Source organism: Neovison vison, chromosome 3, assembly GCF_020171115.1.
Source record: "Neovison vison isolate M4711 chromosome 3, ASM_NN_V1, whole genome shotgun sequence".
Lineage (NCBI taxonomy): Eukaryota > Metazoa > Chordata > Mammalia > Carnivora > Mustelidae > Neogale > Neogale vison.
The window spans coordinates 224,914,982-224,935,817 of NC_058093.1; the positions used below are offsets into that span (position 1 = coordinate 224,914,982).

Genomic DNA, 20,836 nt, shown 5'->3' on the forward strand with positions numbered 1-20,836 from the left:
GCCTTGCTCCAGCTCTACATGGAAAAGCAGGCACTGGCAGGGAGGGGTGGACCTGCTCCCCAACGGGGACCTCTGCTTTTGGGGGGGGTGGGGAACCCTCCCATACTAGGCAGTGATGCCCAAACATTCAAGTGCACTGGAAGCTTCAGGTGAGGGTGGGGTGGGGCGGGGATCTTTTTCAAGTGCAGATTCCCATTCAGGGATCCTGAGGGCTGAGCTGGGCTTTTCTAAACCCTCTTCCAGGTGGGGGTCAAGGCACTGCTACAGAGACCCCTCTGGGAGCAGCAAGGGTTTAAGGCAGTGGTTCTTAAATTGGAGTGTGTATCAGAAACGTCTGGAGGGACTGGGAAAACACAGATTGCCAGGCCCCCTCTGAGTTTCTGATGCAGCAGGTTGTGGGGTGGGAAGGTGTGGGGCTGGAGGATATGCGCTTCTAACCCATTCCCCCAGGCTATGTGTTCTGGCATGGCTGGCAAGGGCACTCTAAAGCCAGGGTCTCAACTCAAGTGCCTGTGGGGGCCAGATGGGAAAGCCAAGAGCAAAGAAAGAAAGGGGTTCTTTGGGGGAAGGCTCTCAGAGCCCTGAAGACCTGGGTCAGGCCCGGGAGGGGATACAGAGAGAAGGCTGTATCCCAGGCTACTGTGGGGACCCCAGGGCCCCTGCCAGGAGATGCGTGTGCTGGAACCTTCTCTCTCCATTGCCCTGCAGTCTCGTGCTTCAGCAGGTCCTGACTCCTCCCTAACCTTCGGTTTGCAAGCTCCCAGCTGCCCTGAGGGAGGAAAGAGAGGCCAGGCGGCTCCTGGGAACTGGAACTGCCTCAACCTGAGACCAGGTGCCAAGCCGGGCAAGCTGTGAACTCATCACAAAGCCAGGGTCACTCCTAGGTAAGAGACAGCTTGGGAGCCAATGCCTGGGGTCAAGCTTGCTTAGCCCCGGGATTGCTCCCTTCCTGGGCTGGTTTTCTCACCTGTGCAATGGAATGCTGCGGTGACCAGCAGCCTTTCTTACCTCCTCCAGGAATTAGGTTTAAATGACCTAATGAATGAAAAGAACTTAGCGCTGGGAGCTGCCCCATGGAGTCCCCTCTCTTCCCCTGGGGGCAGCAGGAAGCCTGGGAGGCAGACAGTTGGATTTTACTCCTGTCCCTGGGTGCCCGAATGACCTTGGCAGGTCCCTGCCTCTCTCTGGGCCTCAGTTTCCCTGTTAATCAATAGAGGGTCAACCGAGGTTTGGGGTCCTACCTGCACTCTAGAAGCAGCGAGAGCTTTAAAAAAAGATAACACCAGAGCCCAGGTTGCATTCCAGCAAGGAACCGTGGTCGGGGCACTGGGCTTTGTCCCCCCTCCTCCAGGGAGGTGTGGCTGCTGTGTGGCAGGGACTGAGGACCCTGGGCTTGGTCGCCCCCAGGTCCTTTCCAGCTGGGCTGGCAAAGTCTCTGCTCAGCCAGGCCTCTGCCAAGTGCACCTGCAGACTTCTCAGCCTGGCCCTGAGTATTCATTTCCAACCGTTCCACAAATGAATCAGAAACCTCTTCTGGGAACAGTGGAACAAATGTCACCACCTAAGCTTCCACCCTCTGAGAGGGGGAATGAAGCAAGGGGAGGAACAGAGGACCCCCTGGACTGAACTGGGAAGCCAGGGCCCCCGTGGCCAGACAGGCCCAGGGGTTTTAAGGAATGACATCATTAACCACAGGATGGCCGCGTTAACACCTGTGTATATGTCGGGGGGCAGTGTGTGTGGGGGCTTTGGAGCAGCTTTAGGAGGGGTGAAGTGGGAGAGCACCCCTTCAAGGCTGAGGCTGAAGCAGCCTGGTTCCTGGACGCTAAGGTGGAGGGAGCTCCCCTTTACGGAGCACCAACAGGACTGACTGACCCCACTGTCCCATCGACATTTTATCCCATCCGTCATCATAGCTCAGTGGTTAAGGGCTTGGGTTCAGGAGCAAAACTGTGGGGTCAAACCCCAGGTCCACTACCTCCGGGGAAAGCCTCTTTACCTCTCTGAACTTGGCTCGCCCCATCTCTAAAACAGGGTTAATTATGGGGTTTCAAGACTCTCCTTACAGTGATGGAGATGCGGGTGATAATGGATATGGGATTTTTTTTTTTAATAAAGATTTTATTTGAGAGGGAGAGAGACAGTGAAAGAGGGAACAAAAGTAGGGAGAGTGGGAGAGAGAGAAGCAGGCCTCCCTCAGAGCAGGGAGCCCAATGCAGGGCTCCATCCCAGGACCCTGGGATCATGACCCGAGCCGAAAACAGACGCTCAACGACTGAGCCACCCAGGTGTCCTGGATATGGGATTTTAAGAGCCAGAGGGCTTAAAGTTTTTCAAGATGCTCAAGGTTGGGTCTGACTTCAACGCTCTCACCACCATCGTGGGCCACTGGCTCTGGACTGAGATCTTTATCCACAAAGCTGTCATCTACTAAGTGCCAGAAGTGAATCTCAAACCCCGATCATATTAAGATTCACGGCTGCGGGGCCAACTTTTTCACTCCTCAGCTGGCATAGTCACTGGTGTGAACCTGACACAAGTCACTTACCCTCTCTGAGCCTCACAACCCAGAGCTGTTGGAGGTGGTACATTGAAATGACGCTCTGTGAGTTCTTAGGGGGCTCTTGAGTGACCTCCTGGCCATCAGCCACTGACCATGGGCTGGATTCTGACCATGGGCTGGATTCTGGTCTCCCGACTCCCAGGAAAGGGCTCTTGAAACTGCTTCCAGCCATCCCATATCAATTACATGAGGATCTCCATCTCCATAATTACTGAGTGTTTTTAAAGGGTTAAACTCTTAGAGCTCCACTATTATTAACCCCCTTGTGTAGGCGGGACAAGCTGAAGTGCTGGGAGATGGTGGAGCTGGGGTCTGAACCCAGGGAGTCTCGCTCTTGAGCCCATGCCCTTGACAGCTGCCTGTGACCCCACTGGGTTCCCAGCAGGTGCAACTCATGGGCTGGAGGCCACGGGGAACCCTTCTGGATTCCCGGCAGCACCCAGCACCAGCTATACCGCCCACCCCCACACGCAGCCTGCCCCTCACCCCCATCCCTTCAGTACCTTTGCCCTTCCAGTGGGCGTGTGCAGCAAAGCCGATGTGGCCGCCGTACTTGCGGTTGAACTCGGCCATGAGTGCCTTGTAGGGGTTACGAATGAGCAAGATGGCAGCATCGAAGGCCTCAATCTCCTTCTGGCCACTCTCATGTGTCTTGATGCAGATGGTCCTGCCGCTGCGCCAGTGGTCCCGCTCACCTTTGAACCCTGCTCCAGTCAGAGGAGGGAGATACAGAGCAGTGAGCCCAGGGACAGGAGTCCTGCCCAGTACCCCAGGCCAACTCAGGAAGCCTGCTGCATTCACTTGTTTCTGCCCATGTTTACTGAGTACCTGTGTGCCAGGCACTGTGCTGGCAGGTGGGAATAAAATCTGCAAAAATCTTCATGGGTCTTGCCGTCGTTGGGAGTCAGGTAATGCAGATCATGACCTCGTTGACCACAATGAGCCACTGTGCCAGAGAAGTGGCTGGGATTTCGTGCCCAGGTGCCCCAAGAAGCACCGGAGAGGGACGCACTGGGGGAGTCCTCTTTGGGTGGAGTGTAGGTCTCCAGGCATAGCCCCGTGACTCTCTCTGGCCAGGGCAATGAGGATAGAAGGGGTTTTCTAGCATAGCCCCCAGGTGCGTCACATGTTCGTTTAGTCTTATATGCTCTGCTGTTACTGTGAGAAGGATGTGCACTACAAGGCTGCTGGTCCCAGATGGTGAGAGACTCGTGAAACAGACACGGGTGCAACCTGGAGGGGAAGGGGTGTAAACTGACATGGAAAGGATGAGAAGGAATGACTGGCCCAAGAGAGGAAGGGAAAGGTGTGGGGGGATAGCAGATATAAAGGTCCTGGGGTGCGTCAGAAGAAATGTGTCACATGGATGACTTCTGAGGGGGAAAAGAGGGGAGTGTAAAGTCAGATCGGATTGTAGCAGTCATGATAGAGAGTTCAGCACTAAGACCACAAAGATTAGGAATCCCTGAAAAAGGATTTAAGCAAAAGACAGCAGAACAAGATCAGATTTTCCTTTCAAAAGCCGAGGAACTGACAGAAGTTGTGGGTTGCAGGAGAATGTTTCTCTGGCGCCAATGGTATGCTGGACACTGACCTGAGCCTTTCATGTAATTGGGCAACTCCATGCTTGCATTGATCCTAGGAGAGATTTTTATGGATAAGGACAACTGAGGCACCGGGAGATCAAAGAATTTGCCCAAGCTCTAGAGCAAGGGAGGGAGACATGAAGCCAAGATTCAAACCCAAGCCATCTAGGTGCCAGAGACTGAGCTCTTGGGCCTCCTGCTCTCCCGGGAGCGAAGGCGCTTGGATGGCATCTTGAAAGCCAAGTAGAAATGTTCTCAGATGACGCTTTCAAGATACCCGCTGTGTTTCCAACTCCAAGTTATTTCTTTGGGCCTCCGTTTCCTCATCTATAAAATGGAACCACACTGCTTCTCCTTCACAGGGCTGTTTGAGAAAATCAATGAGGCCCAGAGGAGGAGTTCAATCAATGGCAGCTCAATGACAACAAGTGTTGGGGGGGACACGATGGGCTGAGAAGCCACGCTTCCTCCCCTTTTCTCTTCTTGTCCCATGCACAAAGGTTTCTGAGGCTTTTAATAAGGTGGATTACAATGAGGCCAGCCTGGTACCTATTTCTGTTCCCGGAGATCAGGTTTTAGAAAAGGTAAAACTCCAGTTTCAGTAAAGGTACAACAACCCACCCCCCGACTCCCCGCTGGAGTCACAAGAACTGGAATATCATATCCTGAGCTAGATTCCATCCTGGGACTTGCCAAGTGAAACCTCAGGAAGTATCTTAGCCTTGCAAATTAGCACTGGCCCCTGCCCACAAGGAAATATTCACCCAGTCTTGGAGCCCCACAGACTGCTCCATGTCATGGCACAACGAGGAGTGGGGTCTGGGAGCTGGAGAGCAGAGCCTGGGATACAGACGCTGACCCACGAGCTGGGTCCAATTTCAAGGCATGCAGCCCCGCATTCCATCAGTAAAGTGCCCCACGACACAGACAAGGAACTTCCCATCTAGGATGGCATTTTATCTTTGCCAAAATGCATTTCAGCACGAGCACAGTAAGAGAAAAACACGTGCGGGGATTACATAAGGACACATACAGGTTCTCAGAGAAGAAAAAGAACTAGAAACGTGGCAGAGGGGTTACAGTAGTTTAAATCAGCTCTTGCCATCAACAGATGAATGGATAAAGAAGATGTGTATACATACACTCTGGAATACTATGCAGCCATCAAAAACCCAAAATCTTGCCATTTGCAGCAACATGGATGGAACTAGAGGGTATTATGCTTAGTGTAATAAGTTAATCAGAGAAAGACAATTATATGATCTCTCTGATATGAGGAATTTGAGAGCAGAGTAGGGGATTGTAGGGGATAGGGAGGAAAAAAATGAAACAAGACAGGATCAGGAGGGAGACAAACCATAAGAGATTCTTAATCTCAGAAACCAAACTGAGTGTTGCTGGGGCATGGGAGGGGAGGGATAGAGTGGCTGGGTGATGGACACTGGGGAGGGTATGTGCTATGTTGAGTGATGTGAACTGTGCAAGACTGATGATTCACAGACCTGTACCCCTGGGGCGAATAATACATTATATGTTAATAAAAAAAAAATCAGCTTTGGTGCATTGTGAGACCTGGAGTCCATTTCTCTGTTACATGGTAGAGTCAACCCAGCACAGTGTTTATCAAGATACAAAGATTACGCATATTGGAAAAGACCTGGTCTAGACTCTAGATGTAGGTCTCCTAAGAAGTTAGTCTGTAAGGTGCACTGCAAAAGTAGGTAGGTGGAGAAAATTCCATTTAGCACAATGCCTCCCAGAGAGAGGAGTTCTCTGTCTAGGAAGGAGCCTTTAAGAATCTGCATGGGATCTGCCTGCCTGAGGAACTAGGGATGGTTGCTCCAGCAGCCTCCAGGGAGGGCCTTCTAGGTGATTTCAATCAGGGATGCAAGAGGGGGGCCAGAGCGGAATTGCTGAACTCCACCACCAGGGGGCTCCCTCTCCACTCCTCCGTGATGCAGTACCCAGCTCCATTGCATCTGTGCGGAGCATTTCAATCCTGTTCCTTTGATGGTTCACCATAGTAGCAGCTCACTGGGGCATGCATGGGACCCTCAGAGACTCTGAGAAGACAGACAATGGTCGAGGCTTTGGAGAATAAGCTATTTATTCTCCTCTCCACCCCACCGCCCACTATGACATATGCTTGTGCACTCTGCAGTTAAAGAAGCTGTCACGGAGAGGGGCAGGAGGCAGGGCTCCACATTTCTGCATGCCCTGCTGTTTACTGGGGAGGGAAAGGCCCCCAAGAGCCTGCCTCATCCACGTCCCGCCACATCTGTGTGGCCCCCAGGAGCGGAGAAAGGCCCTGCCGAACTCTGGGCAGTCATCCCAGCCCCTCCTGCCTCGGGATTCACTCAGCCCAGAGAGCTGGAGCCTGCATTCCGGGCAGTGGGGTCCCTGAGATGGGGAGGGGGACAGAGAGGGGAGAGGGGGCCTAGGGAGAGGGAGGAAGAAGGGGAAAAGCAGACACAAACACGAAAGAAGAAGACAAAAAAGGAGAAAGGGGAGACAGAGACAGATGGACACAGACACAGAGAAAATCACGTTTTGCAGATAACCAGCCTCTCTGGGTAAGGGCAAGAGGGGGCAGAATGCAAGTGGCACACACACTCGGATTCCAGGAGAATGTTCTCCCCCGTACCCCTCCTTCACTCAGCAGCCCCTCGGGGGGGCAGGCTGTTGCCAGGAGGAGAGAAGAGGAGGTTACAGAGAAAGTGCCAAGCAGCCCGTTAGACTTAGAAGGACCCTGGGGGTCACCCACTGAACACAAGCTTGTTATACAGGAGGAGATGGAGGTTTCAAGCCGGAGAGGTGGGGGAGTTGTCCCCCCTTATCCAGCTAGTTAGCTGCAGGGATGAGGGAGGAAACTCTGAAATATCACAAAGCCAGAGTCCCTGGAGGATCAGCTCATCCTACAGAAACCGACCCCCTCCAGGCCCATCCCTGAGGCCCCTCACTTCCAATCAATGGGCTCCTACTGTCTTTCCCACTGTCCCCACTACTGTCCCTGCAGCTGGACATCCTCTCCAAGTTCTGCAGCCAGAGGCGTATTTTCACACACACAAATCCCAGCACACCACTCCTCGGCCCGAGATCCCTCCATACCCCACTCCGCACCCGGCCGGGGGCCCCAGCGTAATATGCTTTCAAGGGCTTTGCCCACCCAGTCCTGGCTGTCCCTTCTGCATCACACCCCCAGCCCTCACCCCTGCCACCATCCAATGCCACTGAATGGTCATTGACCAATCACACAGTCCCCTGTTCCTCACATCACTGCCCCCATCCTCAGCCTCTCTCTGGGACTCCTCCCCCACCAGGGGGAGTCCTGTGCACTTTTGCACAACCCTGCCCCAGACTAAATCACAAAATATAGAAAACACCCACCCCAGAGCTGGGCCCATCGCAGACATTCCATAAACACCCACAACACTTAGTATCACTAAGGGCGACATGGCGTATTGTAAAGATAGGGACCATGATGAAAGAGGGCTCTGGGAACAAGGAAGATGGGGCAGGAGGATGTGGGAGTCTGCCAGAGGTGCTGGAAGGGGGTTGTGATCTCGGCTTGGGAAGAGCAGGTTTCCAGGCAGAAGAGCTAGGATGGGGTGTGGGTGGGGACTGACTGATGATCCTGGGAGAGAACAGTCATGGGCGCATGGCTGGCATGTTTCCCAACTATGAAGACCACATCCTACCTGGAGCCTGACACTCAAAGGGGGCAGCAGACCAACCAGCCAGTGGGTGGCAAACCCCCTCCCCACGCCCCACGCCCCAACCCTCAGCGTTTGAGGATTTCCTTAAGCTGAATTTGTCTCAGCTGCAGAGGTCATGTGGGGAGGGACTTGGGGTTAGCAGGACTGACCAATGGTATTTTAACACCAGAGCCTCATAACATTGTCTTATATCTTTGTTCAAAACCAGTGTGCATTCGCTGTTGACATCCCCGTATTATAAATGAGGAAACGGAACCTCAGGGAAATAATGAAATCTTGCCCAAGGTCCCACACCTGATAACTACCAGCGTTCAGTCTGAAGAGTCAATCCCCTGACTCTGTCTTAAGACACAGTTTCCCTTTGAAGCTAGGAGGCTGAGTTAGATCAGAGGTGGTCCTCGGAGGCGGAGTTAGATCAGAGGTGGTCCTCGGAGGTGGAGTTAGATCAGAGGTGGTCCTGTCAGGCACATAGCCCACCATTCCCCCTTCTACACCCTCAACAGGCATCACTACTAGATTAAGGCACTTAAAGAGAACCTCAGAATCCTTCTTAACACATCAACCTAAAACAGGGATTCATCGGAATGAACACAGGAGATGAAACCACTTTGAATGCCTGGACTGATGATCCTGAAAGACCCTTATATTTGTAAACTCTGTAATTCCATAAATAGGGTTCCTGCCCCAGCCCAAGGGCCAGCCATGGGATGCTTCCTGAGTCTGCTTCTCCTTGCCATTCTCTAGGACAAGCCCGAGATATTCCGTACTCTGCCTGGGTTCCTCCCAACAACCCCCATAAAGGCAGTACGACAAAGTGTTTGTTAAAAGCACGGATATAGTGTTGACAGCTGGGCCTGGGTTCAGATCCTGATATAAGCATGAAAAACCCTCACCTTGAAGCCTCAAACACATTTCATGCTCAATAAATGATCGCATAAGCCAAAACTAAAAAATCAGTCCTACCAAACATCGGGATCCTAAGACAGACCTTACCGCTTGTTAACTCCGCCCTTCAAACCGTCCCTTTTCATCCTTCTTGACCTTCCTCCCTCCCGCTTCCCGCCCTCAGACAGAGGTCCCCTGGCTCTCCTAGAGCCTGGTCCCCAGACCGTAGTGTTCACAGCCTACACTGATGGCTCACTCTGTGCTAAGCCTGTTACATGGAGCAACTTCTTAACTCTCACAATGACCTCACCAGGGACATACCGTGATCTCTGATTCGTGCATGATGACGCAGGATCAGAGAGGTGCAGAAACTTGCTCAAAGTCACACAGCCAGTAAGCGGGTCTTCATCTGGTTTGCAGACACAAAGACCCACAGCCACAGGCTGCCCCGTGTAAAGACAAAACCTCTCACAAATAGAGCTGCTTCCCTGATGCCCCTGCCAGAGCTGGGAGGGGTCCTCACATCCAATGGGGCTTTCACCCAAGGTTTTCAATTTCCCAGTAAGAACCCCTAGGGTCTTCTTGCCCAGATGATGGGAATAGTAAGAATGCAGGCTTTGAAACTGGGATGTCCTAGGCTGTAATCCCTCAACAGCCAGGGTTGAAATCCCTTTTCAACCAGACTGTTGAAAACAATCTGCACGACTTGGAGTAAGTTACCTTTTCTCTCCAAGCTTCAGTTTTTGCATCTGGGAAATGGTACCACATCCTATGTCCTAGGGTTACTATGCCGGGCTAAAAATGGAGCACCTGGCATGGCTCTTGGTGGCCAAAGAAGTCTGTCCATGACCATCTAAACCTACACAAAGCACATGGCACACAGTCGGCACTCCATAAATGCCTGCCAGGAGACTACACTTAGGAAGTGCCTCTGGAGCCCAGCAACGCTCAGTGAACATTTGTGAGCAGAAGGAAAATAAAGCACCCGCAGAGCAGATACCACTGGCTTCAGGGTAGGTAAGACACTTGGTACATAGTAGGTGCTCAGTAAATGTCTCCCCAAATGAGCCTCCTTCTTTCCCTCTGTATTCAGCACAGAGATGCTGGTCCATCGACATTGGTGGGGAGGGACCTGGCTAGAGTTGGGGCTCCAGGCAAGTTGCAGTGCCCTAGCCAGAGAGAGAAGGTAGCGCACATAGTAGGAGCTTGATAAATGTCCCTTTTTGAGTAGATGCTGCTCAGGCAACGTTTGTGGGGCATACAAGGAGGCAGGGTACTGAGCGCACAGTAGGTCTTAGCAACCATGCCCAGGTGAGTCAAGTGGCACACAGTAGGGATGCAGGAAGGGTTTTCCCCTACCCTTCCCCAGGTGGATCCACTCTGGCCTCCTCACCTTTGTTGTAGAGGGAACCGTCGAAGTAATAGCTGCCAGTGTAGAAGCCGGTGGCCAGCTCGATGAGGTGGCGAGCCCACGTGTTGCCGGCACCGGGGAAGCTGGCCAGAGCGATGAGCTGCTTGGACTTGGCTGGGAGGAACTTTCGGTCCATGCAGCGGTTGTCTGCAAAGGGCAGGACACGGTCAGGTGCAGGCAGATGGAGCTGGACAGGAAGGGAGCAGGGCATGAGTCCCACCCCGACCCCTTCCCAGCCCTGCAACCCAGGTCGTGTACTGGGACTCCCCCGGGCCCCCTCCCTTCCCATGGCTAAAAGGAGAAAAATGGTTCCTTGTCACTGGGTTGACATGAGGGTTGAAGGAGACCATGGATGAGGAGGGATGATCCGGTAGCAGGAATTCAATGAACGTCGGCTAGTTCTGATCTCCTGCCTCAGTTTCCCCCCAGCACAGAGACTCACTCTCACACCGCCCCAACCATCCTTTGCTCTAGAAGACAACCCTCCAAAGTCATCTGCCTACGTGGGGTCCAGTCCAGGGTTCTGACCTTGGCCTCCAAGCCGGGTGTGGCCAGGCTCATGTTTCCTTCCAGGCTCACCCCTCCCACCCACCTGCTGGCCTCCACTTCCTGTCTGTGCTCTGCTCCTTTCTGACCCAGCAGCAACCCCCTGGGACAGTAAGAGAGAGACTTTGCTGCCCTCACCACCCCCGCTTTTGCCAGGCTGATGTTTTATTTCCCTGTCCTCTGCCGAATCAGCACCGCCTGGCTTCCCTCCTCCCCAGGCTAGCCTTCCCGAATGGGGTCCTTCCCCTCCTTGTCACGCATCTCCACTGTTACTCGAAGGATGATTTGATAATGCCCTTTGCTGATTCTCTAGCAATTTCTATATCCTCTGGCACAGAGTAGGGATAATAAAAGCGTCTTGGGTGGATGGATGGACGACAGATGTGTAGGTAGGTGGATGGATGGAAGGATGGATGGTGAGCGGGTGGGCAGATGGGGAATAATAGTATTTACTTTATAGGAATCTTGTAAGGATTGACATAATACATATAAATACATTAAAATGACAAAGTACTCAAAGGGGAGATTTTTTTCCTTTTTTTTTTTTCTTTTTAGTCTTCATCTTCCTCATGTGTATGTCTAGATTCTCTGGCTTTACGGAGTCCTGAGGGTGCTCCTGTTGTCCGAGGCCCAACACCTCCTACTGCAGCACAGAAGGCACCGTGCTGATTTATTCTGACCCCTAGAGATGCAAGGGAAGCTGAGGGAAGGCCCAGCATAGGGGACTCTGAGCCTCACTTTCCTCACCTATAAAATGGGACTACTGACAACAGTGGTGCCCTTGGGAGGGTCACAGGAGGGAAGGTGTATGAACACGGGGCTCCCACATTAGAGTTCCGATCAAATGTGGCTCTCCTCATGCTGTGGCAGGAGAGGAGAGAATCCTAGATTGGGGTTCTAGCCCTGCCTCCTCACTCAGGACCAACGAGCTCGATCCTTAGTTACCACAATAGGGCAGCAGACAGCCCTGTCCCCCTGACACGTTTCGCCTTCCCCTGAGACCACCAGACCCCCTGCCCCCCCCCGCCCCCCGCTCCTCCTTCCCTCCCACTCCCAAGGGAGAAGGGCTATCACCGCTCCCGTGCCTGGGTCCCATCTCCTCCCTCCTCCCCCTCCCCTTCTCTCTCATCCAGCTGGCTCCATCACATCCACATTCACACATGAACAAATCATGCCATCATTACAAAAATCTCTTTAAAGGAACACCTCTCTGTCCTCACCCCATTCCCATCCCACCTCTGGCTGAGCTGTCCACACTCGCCATTCTACCCTCTTTCTGCTCCTCCTTGTTCCCAGGAGTTCCCCTCTGAGCTCCGCCCTGCTCATGCACAGACCCAGACCCTCTAGAGGCCCTGGTGACCGCCCGGAGCTCTGTGCAGCACCTGACACCATGCTCTGTCCTGCCCTTCACAGAATTCCTCCCAGGGTTGTCTTTCCTGTCCTGCAGGACCTGCCCTTACCAAGATCTTGCTGGGAGCCACACTGATGTCCACACTGATGTAACAGCCCATCAGGGAAACATCTGAGTTCCTAAACTGAAATCCAATTCTACCACCTGTTTGCTGGGTGCCCTGGGAAAAATGATGGGTCTGAGCCTCACTTTCCTCACCTATAAAATGGGACTACTGACAACAGTGGTGCCCTTGGGAGGGTCACAGGAGGGAAGGTGTATGAACACGGGGCTCCCACATTAGAGTTCCGATCAAATGTGGCTCTCCTCATGCTGTGGCTTCCAGTTGGGGGGCCCCAGCTCTCCATCACCTACCGCCCAGGTTCAGTATGTTCAGAGCAGATTTCAGAAAAAATAAATCCAGTTTTGGTCTTTGTTAATGCCAAGTGGGTGTCTGGGGACAGTTTTCCTGGAAACACTGCAGATAAAGACTAGGTATGTAAAATTCTTGGTTAGTTCTTATATTCGGATAGGGGTATGGATTATTCTGACTTTGAATGGTCCCCTTAAAATCTGAGCATTTCATGCTATGTAAATGTTACTTCAAAAAAATCAATAGTGGGAAGCCTTGGTAACTCAGCCAGTCAAGCCTCTGCCTTTGGCTCAGGTCATAATCCCAGGATCCTGGGATAGAGTCCTGCATCAGGCTCCCTGCTCAGAGGGAGCCTGCTTTTCTGTCTGCCTGTTGGTTGCCCCCCTGCTTGTGTGCGTGCTCGCACCCTCTCTGTCAGATAAAATCTTTAAAAAAAAAATTTATTAGCCAAATTAAAAAATTTTTTTAAAAAGCCAAAAATAGTAAATATTGAATTATAATTAATGATATGTACATGGACATGTAATAATACAACTTAGAGTTGACCATCAAAAGATCTGGGTTTGAACTGTGCAGGTCTGCTACACACAGAATTTTTTTTTTAATAAATCCAGTACATGACCATAAATGTGTTTTCCTTAATAATATTAATAATATATAATAATTTTATAATATACAATAAATAATATTATATTATACATAATACATATAATAATATAATATAATAATAATAATAAATGTGTTTTCTTAATAATATTCTCTTTTCTCTAGCTTATTTATTTGGATACGGTGTATAACAAAAGTGACATACAAAATATAGGTTAACTCAATGCTGGTGTTACCAGTACGGCTTCTGACCAACAGCAGGCTGTGAGGTAAGTTTTTGGGGAGTCCAAAGTTAAATGTGGGGGTGCGTGGCTGGCTCAGTCGGAAGAGCAATGCAACTCTTAATCTCCAGCTTGTGAGTTCAAGCTTCGCACTGAGCACAGAGATTACTCAAAAATAAATAAAACTTAAAAAAAAAAGTTAAATGTGTGGGGCGCTTGGGTGGCTCAGGGGGTTAAGCCTCTGCCTTCTGCTCGGGTCATGATCTCAGGGTCCTGGGATGGAGCCCCTGCATCGGGCTCTCTACTCAGCAGGGAGCCTGCTTCCTCCTCTCTCTCTCTGCCTGCCTCTCTGCCTACTTGGGAACTCTGTCAAATAAATAAACAAAATCTTAAAAAAAAAAAAAAAAAAGTTAAATGTGGATTTCTCAACCACACCGGGAGGTCATCACCACCCCTAACCCCCATGTCGTTCAAGGGTCAAGGGTGTTTTGAAATGCATGGAAAAAATAAGAAGGATCAAAGGATGGCAAAATGGAGAGATGGAAGGTCGAGTCTGTATAATAAAAAGTCTATGGGATGGGGGCACCTGGGTGGCTCATCAGGCCCACATCAGGCTCTCTGTTCCACGGGGAGCCTGCTTCCTCCTCTCTCTCTGCCTGCCTCTCTGCCTACTTGGGAACTCTGTCAAATAAATAAACAAAATCTTAAAAAAAAAAAAAAAAAGTTAAATGTGGATTTCTCAACCACACCGGGAGGTCATCACCACCCCTAACCCCCATGTCGTTCAAGGGTCAAGGGTGTTTTGAAATGCATGGAAAAAATAAGAAGGATCAAAGGATGGCAAAATGGAGAGATGGAAGGTCGAGTCTGTATAATAAAAAGTCTATGGGATGGGGGCACCTGGGTGGCTCATCAGGCCCACATCAGGCTCTCTGTTCCACGGGGAGCCTGCTTCCTCCTCTCTCTCTGCCTGCCTCTCTGCCTGCTTGTGATCTCTGTCAAATAAATAAATAAAATCTTAAAAAAAAAAAAAGTCTATGGGATGCATCGTGGGTGTTCACGGTGTGATTTCAGTTTTTTCTGGAGGTTTGACATTTTTTCCCCCCCATCATAAAATGTTGGGAGGGAGGAAAATCAAAAACAGAAAACAAAACCCTGGCCCCTCAATTTCTCTAGAAAACAGCATTCTCCATTCAAATGCTGCCTGGGAGGTCAAGACCCATTCTGAGGTAAAGGCTGTTGGGTTCAGCCCAAAAAATAAAGTTTATTTGTTTATTTCAGCCCTGAAAAAGACAGCTCCGAAAGTCCAAGCAGGTGCTGGAGCTTTGGAATCAGAGCTCGTCTTATGCCAAGGCTGTCACGGCCAAACGTGAACAAGGCTTTTCCCTCTCAGAGCCCATTTCTTCCTGGAAAATGGGGCTAATCTCCTTACAAGACAAAATGGAGAATATGTGGGAAGCATTTTCAATGGATACTGAGAAGCTGTGGTTGCCCAGGATTCAGACTCCACCTGGGTCTGCATCCCAGCTCTGCCCCGTCCTAGCTGTGCCACTCGGGCCCAGCTACCAAACCTCTCTGTGCCAAGTTGGAAGACAGTCATTTTAGAACTTTTGTATATTTCAGAATATTTCTAAGTAAAATTTAGAATTCTTGAACAGTTGTGGACCAGTAATAATAGGGCACCCAGGTCCTTGCGAGAACTGAATGAGTTAATTCAGTCTCAAGGGCTTGGACAGCACCTGGCACACAGTAGGTGTTGGAGAATCCCATTCCTGGCAGGAACATCAGGGTTTAGCATGCAGCAAATGCAGAATAAATGGCAATCATGATGGACCAGACTCTTGGCAACCTAATAAACCACGGGTCTCTCGAACCTTGCCAGTGTGAGGGACTGCAAGCCTATTGTGGAAAAACTGGAGAGCAGTAATGGCCTGAGGACATGGCCCAGGGGATGAGCAAAGCCATCCATCAGGGGCTCTTTATCTGCTATTGAAAAGGCTCCACTGTCTGCTTCGTCCACATCAAAGCCATTCACAGTCACGGAATAATTAATCTGTGCATGACTCTGCCTTAGGCCAGGGCCACTCGGTTCTGTACAGAGTCACCCACACTTCCTAAATGCTAACACATGTTCATCCCTCCTCGCTGTGCTATAAACAAAGCCAAGAGCTGCACTTACTAGATTCTTGTTCACTGGGCTCTCAGCACAACTTCAAGTACCACAGAAGAAGCTCCAGGAGGCTACTACTGGTATCCCCATCAGACCAAACAGGGGACAAGCTCTTACTGGAGCTGCCACTAGCTCTTTAGACACCTTTGTGCCCATTAGAAAAAGACACCCTCCCCTTCCTCTGGGTAGAGGCGCTGCTATCCAGAGTGCAGAGCGTGGCCTGGTTTTTGGGCACCACTTATCTTACAAGTTGGGACTATGCAGTGCCCAACCTGCCCAACCATACATGGAAGCCCAGTTCCTGGAGATGAAAAGGAGGTCTAGCTCAATCAAGTTTCATTGTATCTCCAGGCTTCAGGGAGTATGGGGAGTGTTCTTTGCTCTGTGGGCAGAGTTTTCTAGCAAGGGCTTTGGAGTTTGAGACATGAAAGCACTCTCATAGAGTGCAATTGTAGCCGGTTCCCAACCCCAGAGTCCTGCTTCTCCCACCTGGAAAACAGCGATGATGTCGTCCTGATTATAGGCTTACTATGGGCTTTACATCATTCAGGGAGCTGAGGTGGGGCAAGGGACCCATGCTTAGTAGGTGGTCAGCATATTCAGATATTCAGATACTGGGGTAACCCTGCAAGGGTTTCCTTTGGCCTGAGTGTCCCAGCACCCTATGTGCCACCCACACTTCATGATGCCTTAGTCTGGGGAAATGGCTTTCAGCTAGAAATTGTATAAGCAGCGTGACCTCGGGCAAGGCCCTTAATGGTTCTGTGTCAGTTTCCCTGCCTGTTAAAGCAGCCATATTGACCATTCCCACCTCCTGGGAGAGCCGAGGGGATTCAGTGAGGAAGCATGAACTAAGAACTCAACGCAGACTCGGGCACCAGGAGACCCTCAGCACTGCCACCATTATGGGCCAGCAGCCCCAAGAGTCGGGCAGGGAGCCAGGCAAGAAGCCGAGGTCCTTCCAGCAAAGAGAGGATGACAGAAAATGAAAAAAAGATTTTATAAATAAATGGACAGACTCTTGAAATTGAAAGGGCTCCTGGAGATCAACCATCTAAAGCTGCATTTTGCAGATGGGGAAACTGAAGCCCGGAAAGGGGACATGACTTGCCCAGGATCCTGCTGCAGGTCTGGGTTGGTCACCCGCATCCCCCACTCCCAGCAAATGCAAAATATGACATCACACTCAATCTCACAGCCTCTACCATGGGAGACGAGCCACCCAGTTGGGGGGGGTCAGTAGGAGGGACAGAGAGGAGGGTCTCTGGAACCTCCACATCCCTTGCCTAGAGCCCTTGCCTCTGCTGTCCATTGGGATCACTGAGCCAGGCCAAGTTCTCCAGCCCTGCCCTTGCCCCTGCACTCTGGCCTACATAGTCGGAGCGGGATAGGCTGGGATGGGCTGGCGGGGAGCCCTCAGCGGGGAGGGGCGTCCACGGGGAGAACCCCGGCTTACCTTGGACTTGTGTCTGGTACACGATGAAGTAACTCGGAGTTCCGCAGCTCTCAAACTCTTCTGCACTACACTTCTGGGCACAGAGCTGCTCGTCCTCCCTCTCGTGGAGGGGGAATCGCGTCGTGGGGAACCCACAGTGGCAGGCATTGCCAGCAAGGGCGGCCAGCGGGTACTCCTGGACCGGGGAGATGGGAAGAAAGAGTGTCATTAAATCCCCGGACGGACGGCCCATACTCCCCATGCAGACCAGGCCCGGTGTCCCAATCGTCCCCAGCCTGAAAGGTCCCCAAACTTCACTTGGATGAGTTTGCCCCCCCCTTCACGTCCCTCCCATGCTAGCATTTCTTTCCAGCTTAATTAAGGTATAATTGACAAATAAAACCAGGCACTTCGTTACATTTTGCAAATACTATAGAAAGAAACAATGTAATTACTTTCCAAGGAGGCACTCTGCCTGCCAAGACTCTGAGCCCCCATGGGCTCTGCTTCTCCTGCAAAGGGGAGATTAGTGGAGGGTTGACAGGCGTTCGAGACACCTGAGCATGGAGACAGAGCTTTCTCCTGGAGGACTGGAAAGAAAACTACAAAGAAACTGCTTTTCTTACCATCCTGTGCCCTGCCACTGGAATGCCTCGGCTCTCAGAAGGACCCGAAGCCCACGCTTCGGGAAAAGCTGTCTGAGCCCATTCTTTTAAGCCAAAGAGGATACGGATCCCCACATCAGCTACACTTTTCTTGGGGACAGCTGCTCCTAACTGCTTAATTTGTTCTGCGGAACAGCTGAGCCAGAGCGAGGTGGGGCTCAGTTTGCTGTCCCTTATCCAACCCGCAGCCCTGAATACTCCCCGATAGGAATAACCTAGTAATACACCAAGGTTGCATCTCTGTGGCCAATCCTGCAAACTTTGCACAATAGGTTCGGCTTCTTTCTAACACATACTGAATAGGAACTTTACCTCTCCGCTGAAGGGCAGAGGCAGAAAGAGAGGGACAGCCAGACGATGGTATGCAGGTGAAGCTGCGTGGGGAGTGACCGATGGCGTTTCTAACAGGTGATACACATGGAGCCTCGGCCGATCGCCTAAATCTCCTACCCTCCACTCCACAGCACAGGTAGTTCTGTACCCCTGCCCACGGGATCCCCTCAATTTTTCTCGGTGACCCCCTAAGGAAATCAGAGGAAACTGGAAGAGGGAGCTTTGCAGAGGGGCCTTCCTGTCCATCCACACACGCTCGCTTCCCTCCAGTCCTGTGTACAGTCTGACTCGTTGCACTGCTTCACCTGGGGCCTCACTGTCTCACCTGTCTGTGTCCCACCTGCAGCTGACCTGCACGGGTATCAGGGATTGGGGCGTGTCCACGGAGGGGATGCTACGGGGGGCGGAAGGGCATTCCCGCCCGAGAGAGAGAGAGAAAGCTGGGCACGCCTCCTCAACTTAACAACTTGCCCCCTGACCTTCCAGGATGCCTCTTAGAAGCAGAGCAAGCGCTCAGGAAATGCTCGGTCACCTGAACTCGCCTGGCTGCCCTCGAATGGTTCTGGAAGCCTCTCTAGGGTAGCTCAGAAATTCGGAGTGTAGATGCGGAGTCAGGCCCAGGTGTTACCCCTACTTGCTTGTGCTATGAACTCGGGCAAGTGACTTCACCTGTCTGGGCGCTGTGTGAAATGGGCTTGAAAATCCTCAACTCCAAGTCTCCGTGTGAGAGGTAAACTGAGACCCATGGTGCAGAGGGCTACACAGTGGGTGTGCTCAGGAAGCAACAGCCTCTTGGCATTCGTGGATGCCACGAGGGGCTTCGTGGATGGGGAGGTTCGGAGGGGTGAGACAAGCAGAGGAGGTGGGGCACTGGAGGGTTGGGGTGCAAGCTTGAGCACCCAGCAGGAGCCACAAGGCAGGCGCCCAGCAAGTGCCAGCATCTCTGAGGACAAACACAGCATCTGGTTGACCCCGCATCCCCAGCACTGAGCACAGGGGCCTGGCACAAAGCAGTTTCTTGGTAGATATCAGCAAATGAATGAAAGGGGCAACCACTTTTTGTGATGTGGAAGGGGTGGTTTTTTGGTCCCTCATGGAATGAGCTAATCTTGAAAGAAGGTTGGAGCTCCTCAGACATCACTGCCTAGCCCAGCTCTGGGTGTTGGAAGGGCACCAGCCTTCGAGGCACAGCCCCTACTCTTGTGGAGTTCACAGTTTAGTTAGGGAGGAAGGATCTCAGGATCTCAGGCTAAGACAGGACCCACAAATCATCTAGTTCAACTCCAATCCAATGCCCAAAGCCATTGGATTCAGCGGACACAACACCTGCCCTGACTCTACTTGCATGCCTCCAGTGACGGGGATCTCACTCTGTCTCAAAGTGGGGCTGCCCTTGTCTTTCCCTGATAATCTCATGCTTGTGGGCCCAAGTTAGAATGTTACCCTCATTCCTGAGCATTCCTGAGATTAGAACAAACTCCCCTCCTCAGTGGGAAACAGACCCCAAGTAACTTCTACCCCTTAGATTCACATGAAACTGTTGTGTCCCTCGCCTGTGTCCTATATCACAGAAATGACCCCCTCATCCTGGCTGGGCCACTGCCTCTCCAGCCAAGCTCCTGCTTCCTGCAGCTGTTCCATACCGCCTCTTCCCGTAATTCTCTGAGAAGGACCCCTGGCTCACCTTCTCGGTGCAGAGGTCCACACACTTATCCACGGACATGTTCGGCATGGCAGCCGTCACGGGCAAGGCCAGAGAGAGGTTGTCAGGCCTGCGGAAGCAGCCTCGGAAGACTGCGCTTCCATCTGGAGAACCGGGGGAGGGGAAAGCAGGAGTCAGATTTCTGCTGGAGAACCACCTTCTGAAGAAAGTGCTTTTATTTACTTAAGATTTTAAAAATTTATTTGGGAGAGAGCGCCAGCGGAGAGGAGGAGTAGAGTGAGAGGGAGAAGCAGACTACCCGCTGAGCAAGGACCATACCCTGCCAATGCGGGGCTTGATCCCAGGACCCTGAGATCATGATATGAGCCGAAGGCAGACACTTAACCGACTGAGCCACCCAGGAACCCTATGATGGTTGTTTTAGGTCAACATGGCTAGGCCATGGCGCCCTGTTGTTTGATCAAACATACATCTAGGTGTGGCTATGAAGATATTTTGTAGATGTAACTAACATTTATACGTACTGGATGTCAAGGAGACTTACAGGACATTACCCTGGAGCACATGGGTGGGCCTCACCCAATTAGTAGAAGGCCTCCAGAGCAAAACCTGAGGTTCCCCAGAGAAGAAGGAATTCTGCCTTAAGGCTGCAGCATTAACTGCTATCCGAGTTCCCAGCCGGCTGGTCTGCCTACAAATTTCAGGCTTGCCAGCTTCCACAACTGCATGAGCCAATTCCTTAAATAAACCTCCTAACGTGTGTTTATGTGTGTTTCTCTGGAGAACGCTGACTAATAGAGTAACATCATAGGCAATTTTTATTCCGATCTTTTTAAAACCGTTTCTTGCTTTCTCTACAGTGAATATATATTTTTAAAGTAATTAAGACAAATTAAAAAAATGTTTAGGGGCACCTGGGCAGCTCCGTCAGTTGAGTGTCAGACTCTTGATTTCATCTCAGATGGTGGTCTCAAGGTTGTGAGATCGAGGCCCGCATCAGGCCTTGAGATCAGCAGTCTGCTGAGATTCTCTCTCTCTCTCTCTCCCTCTGAACCCCCACAATATGCTCACACTCTCTCTCTCGCTCTCTGAAATAAATAAATCTTTAAAAATTTTTTTACTGCCCCTGTCAAATCTATCGAAAGGCTCATGATGCCCATTTAAAATTGAGGTCAGCTGTTCTCAAATTGGAGTTGCGCGAACCTTTCCAGAACACAGCTGTCAGGTAAAACCAAGGACACTGTCCAGACCGCGCACCAAAACCAGAAGCCCA

At 51.4% G+C, this 20,836-nt stretch overlaps 1 protein-coding gene across 1 annotated transcript in view; it reads right to left on the bottom strand.

Annotated features, from left to right (window-relative positions):
* WSCD2 (WSC domain containing 2) overlaps positions 1-20,836 on the bottom strand; it is a 115,608-nt gene that overhangs the window by 5,197 nt on the left and 89,575 nt on the right. Inside the window, exons 5-8 of the mRNA XM_044244119.1 lie at positions 19,585-19,706; positions 16,924-17,098; positions 10,144-10,308; positions 3,067-3,267 (exon numbers count right to left, since the gene is read on the bottom strand). Coding sequence (XP_044100054.1) covers positions 3,067-3,267; positions 10,144-10,308; positions 16,924-17,098; positions 19,585-19,706 — 663 coding nt within the window. The remainder of the gene's footprint in view (positions 1-3,066; positions 3,268-10,143; positions 10,309-16,923; positions 17,099-19,584; positions 19,707-20,836) is intronic.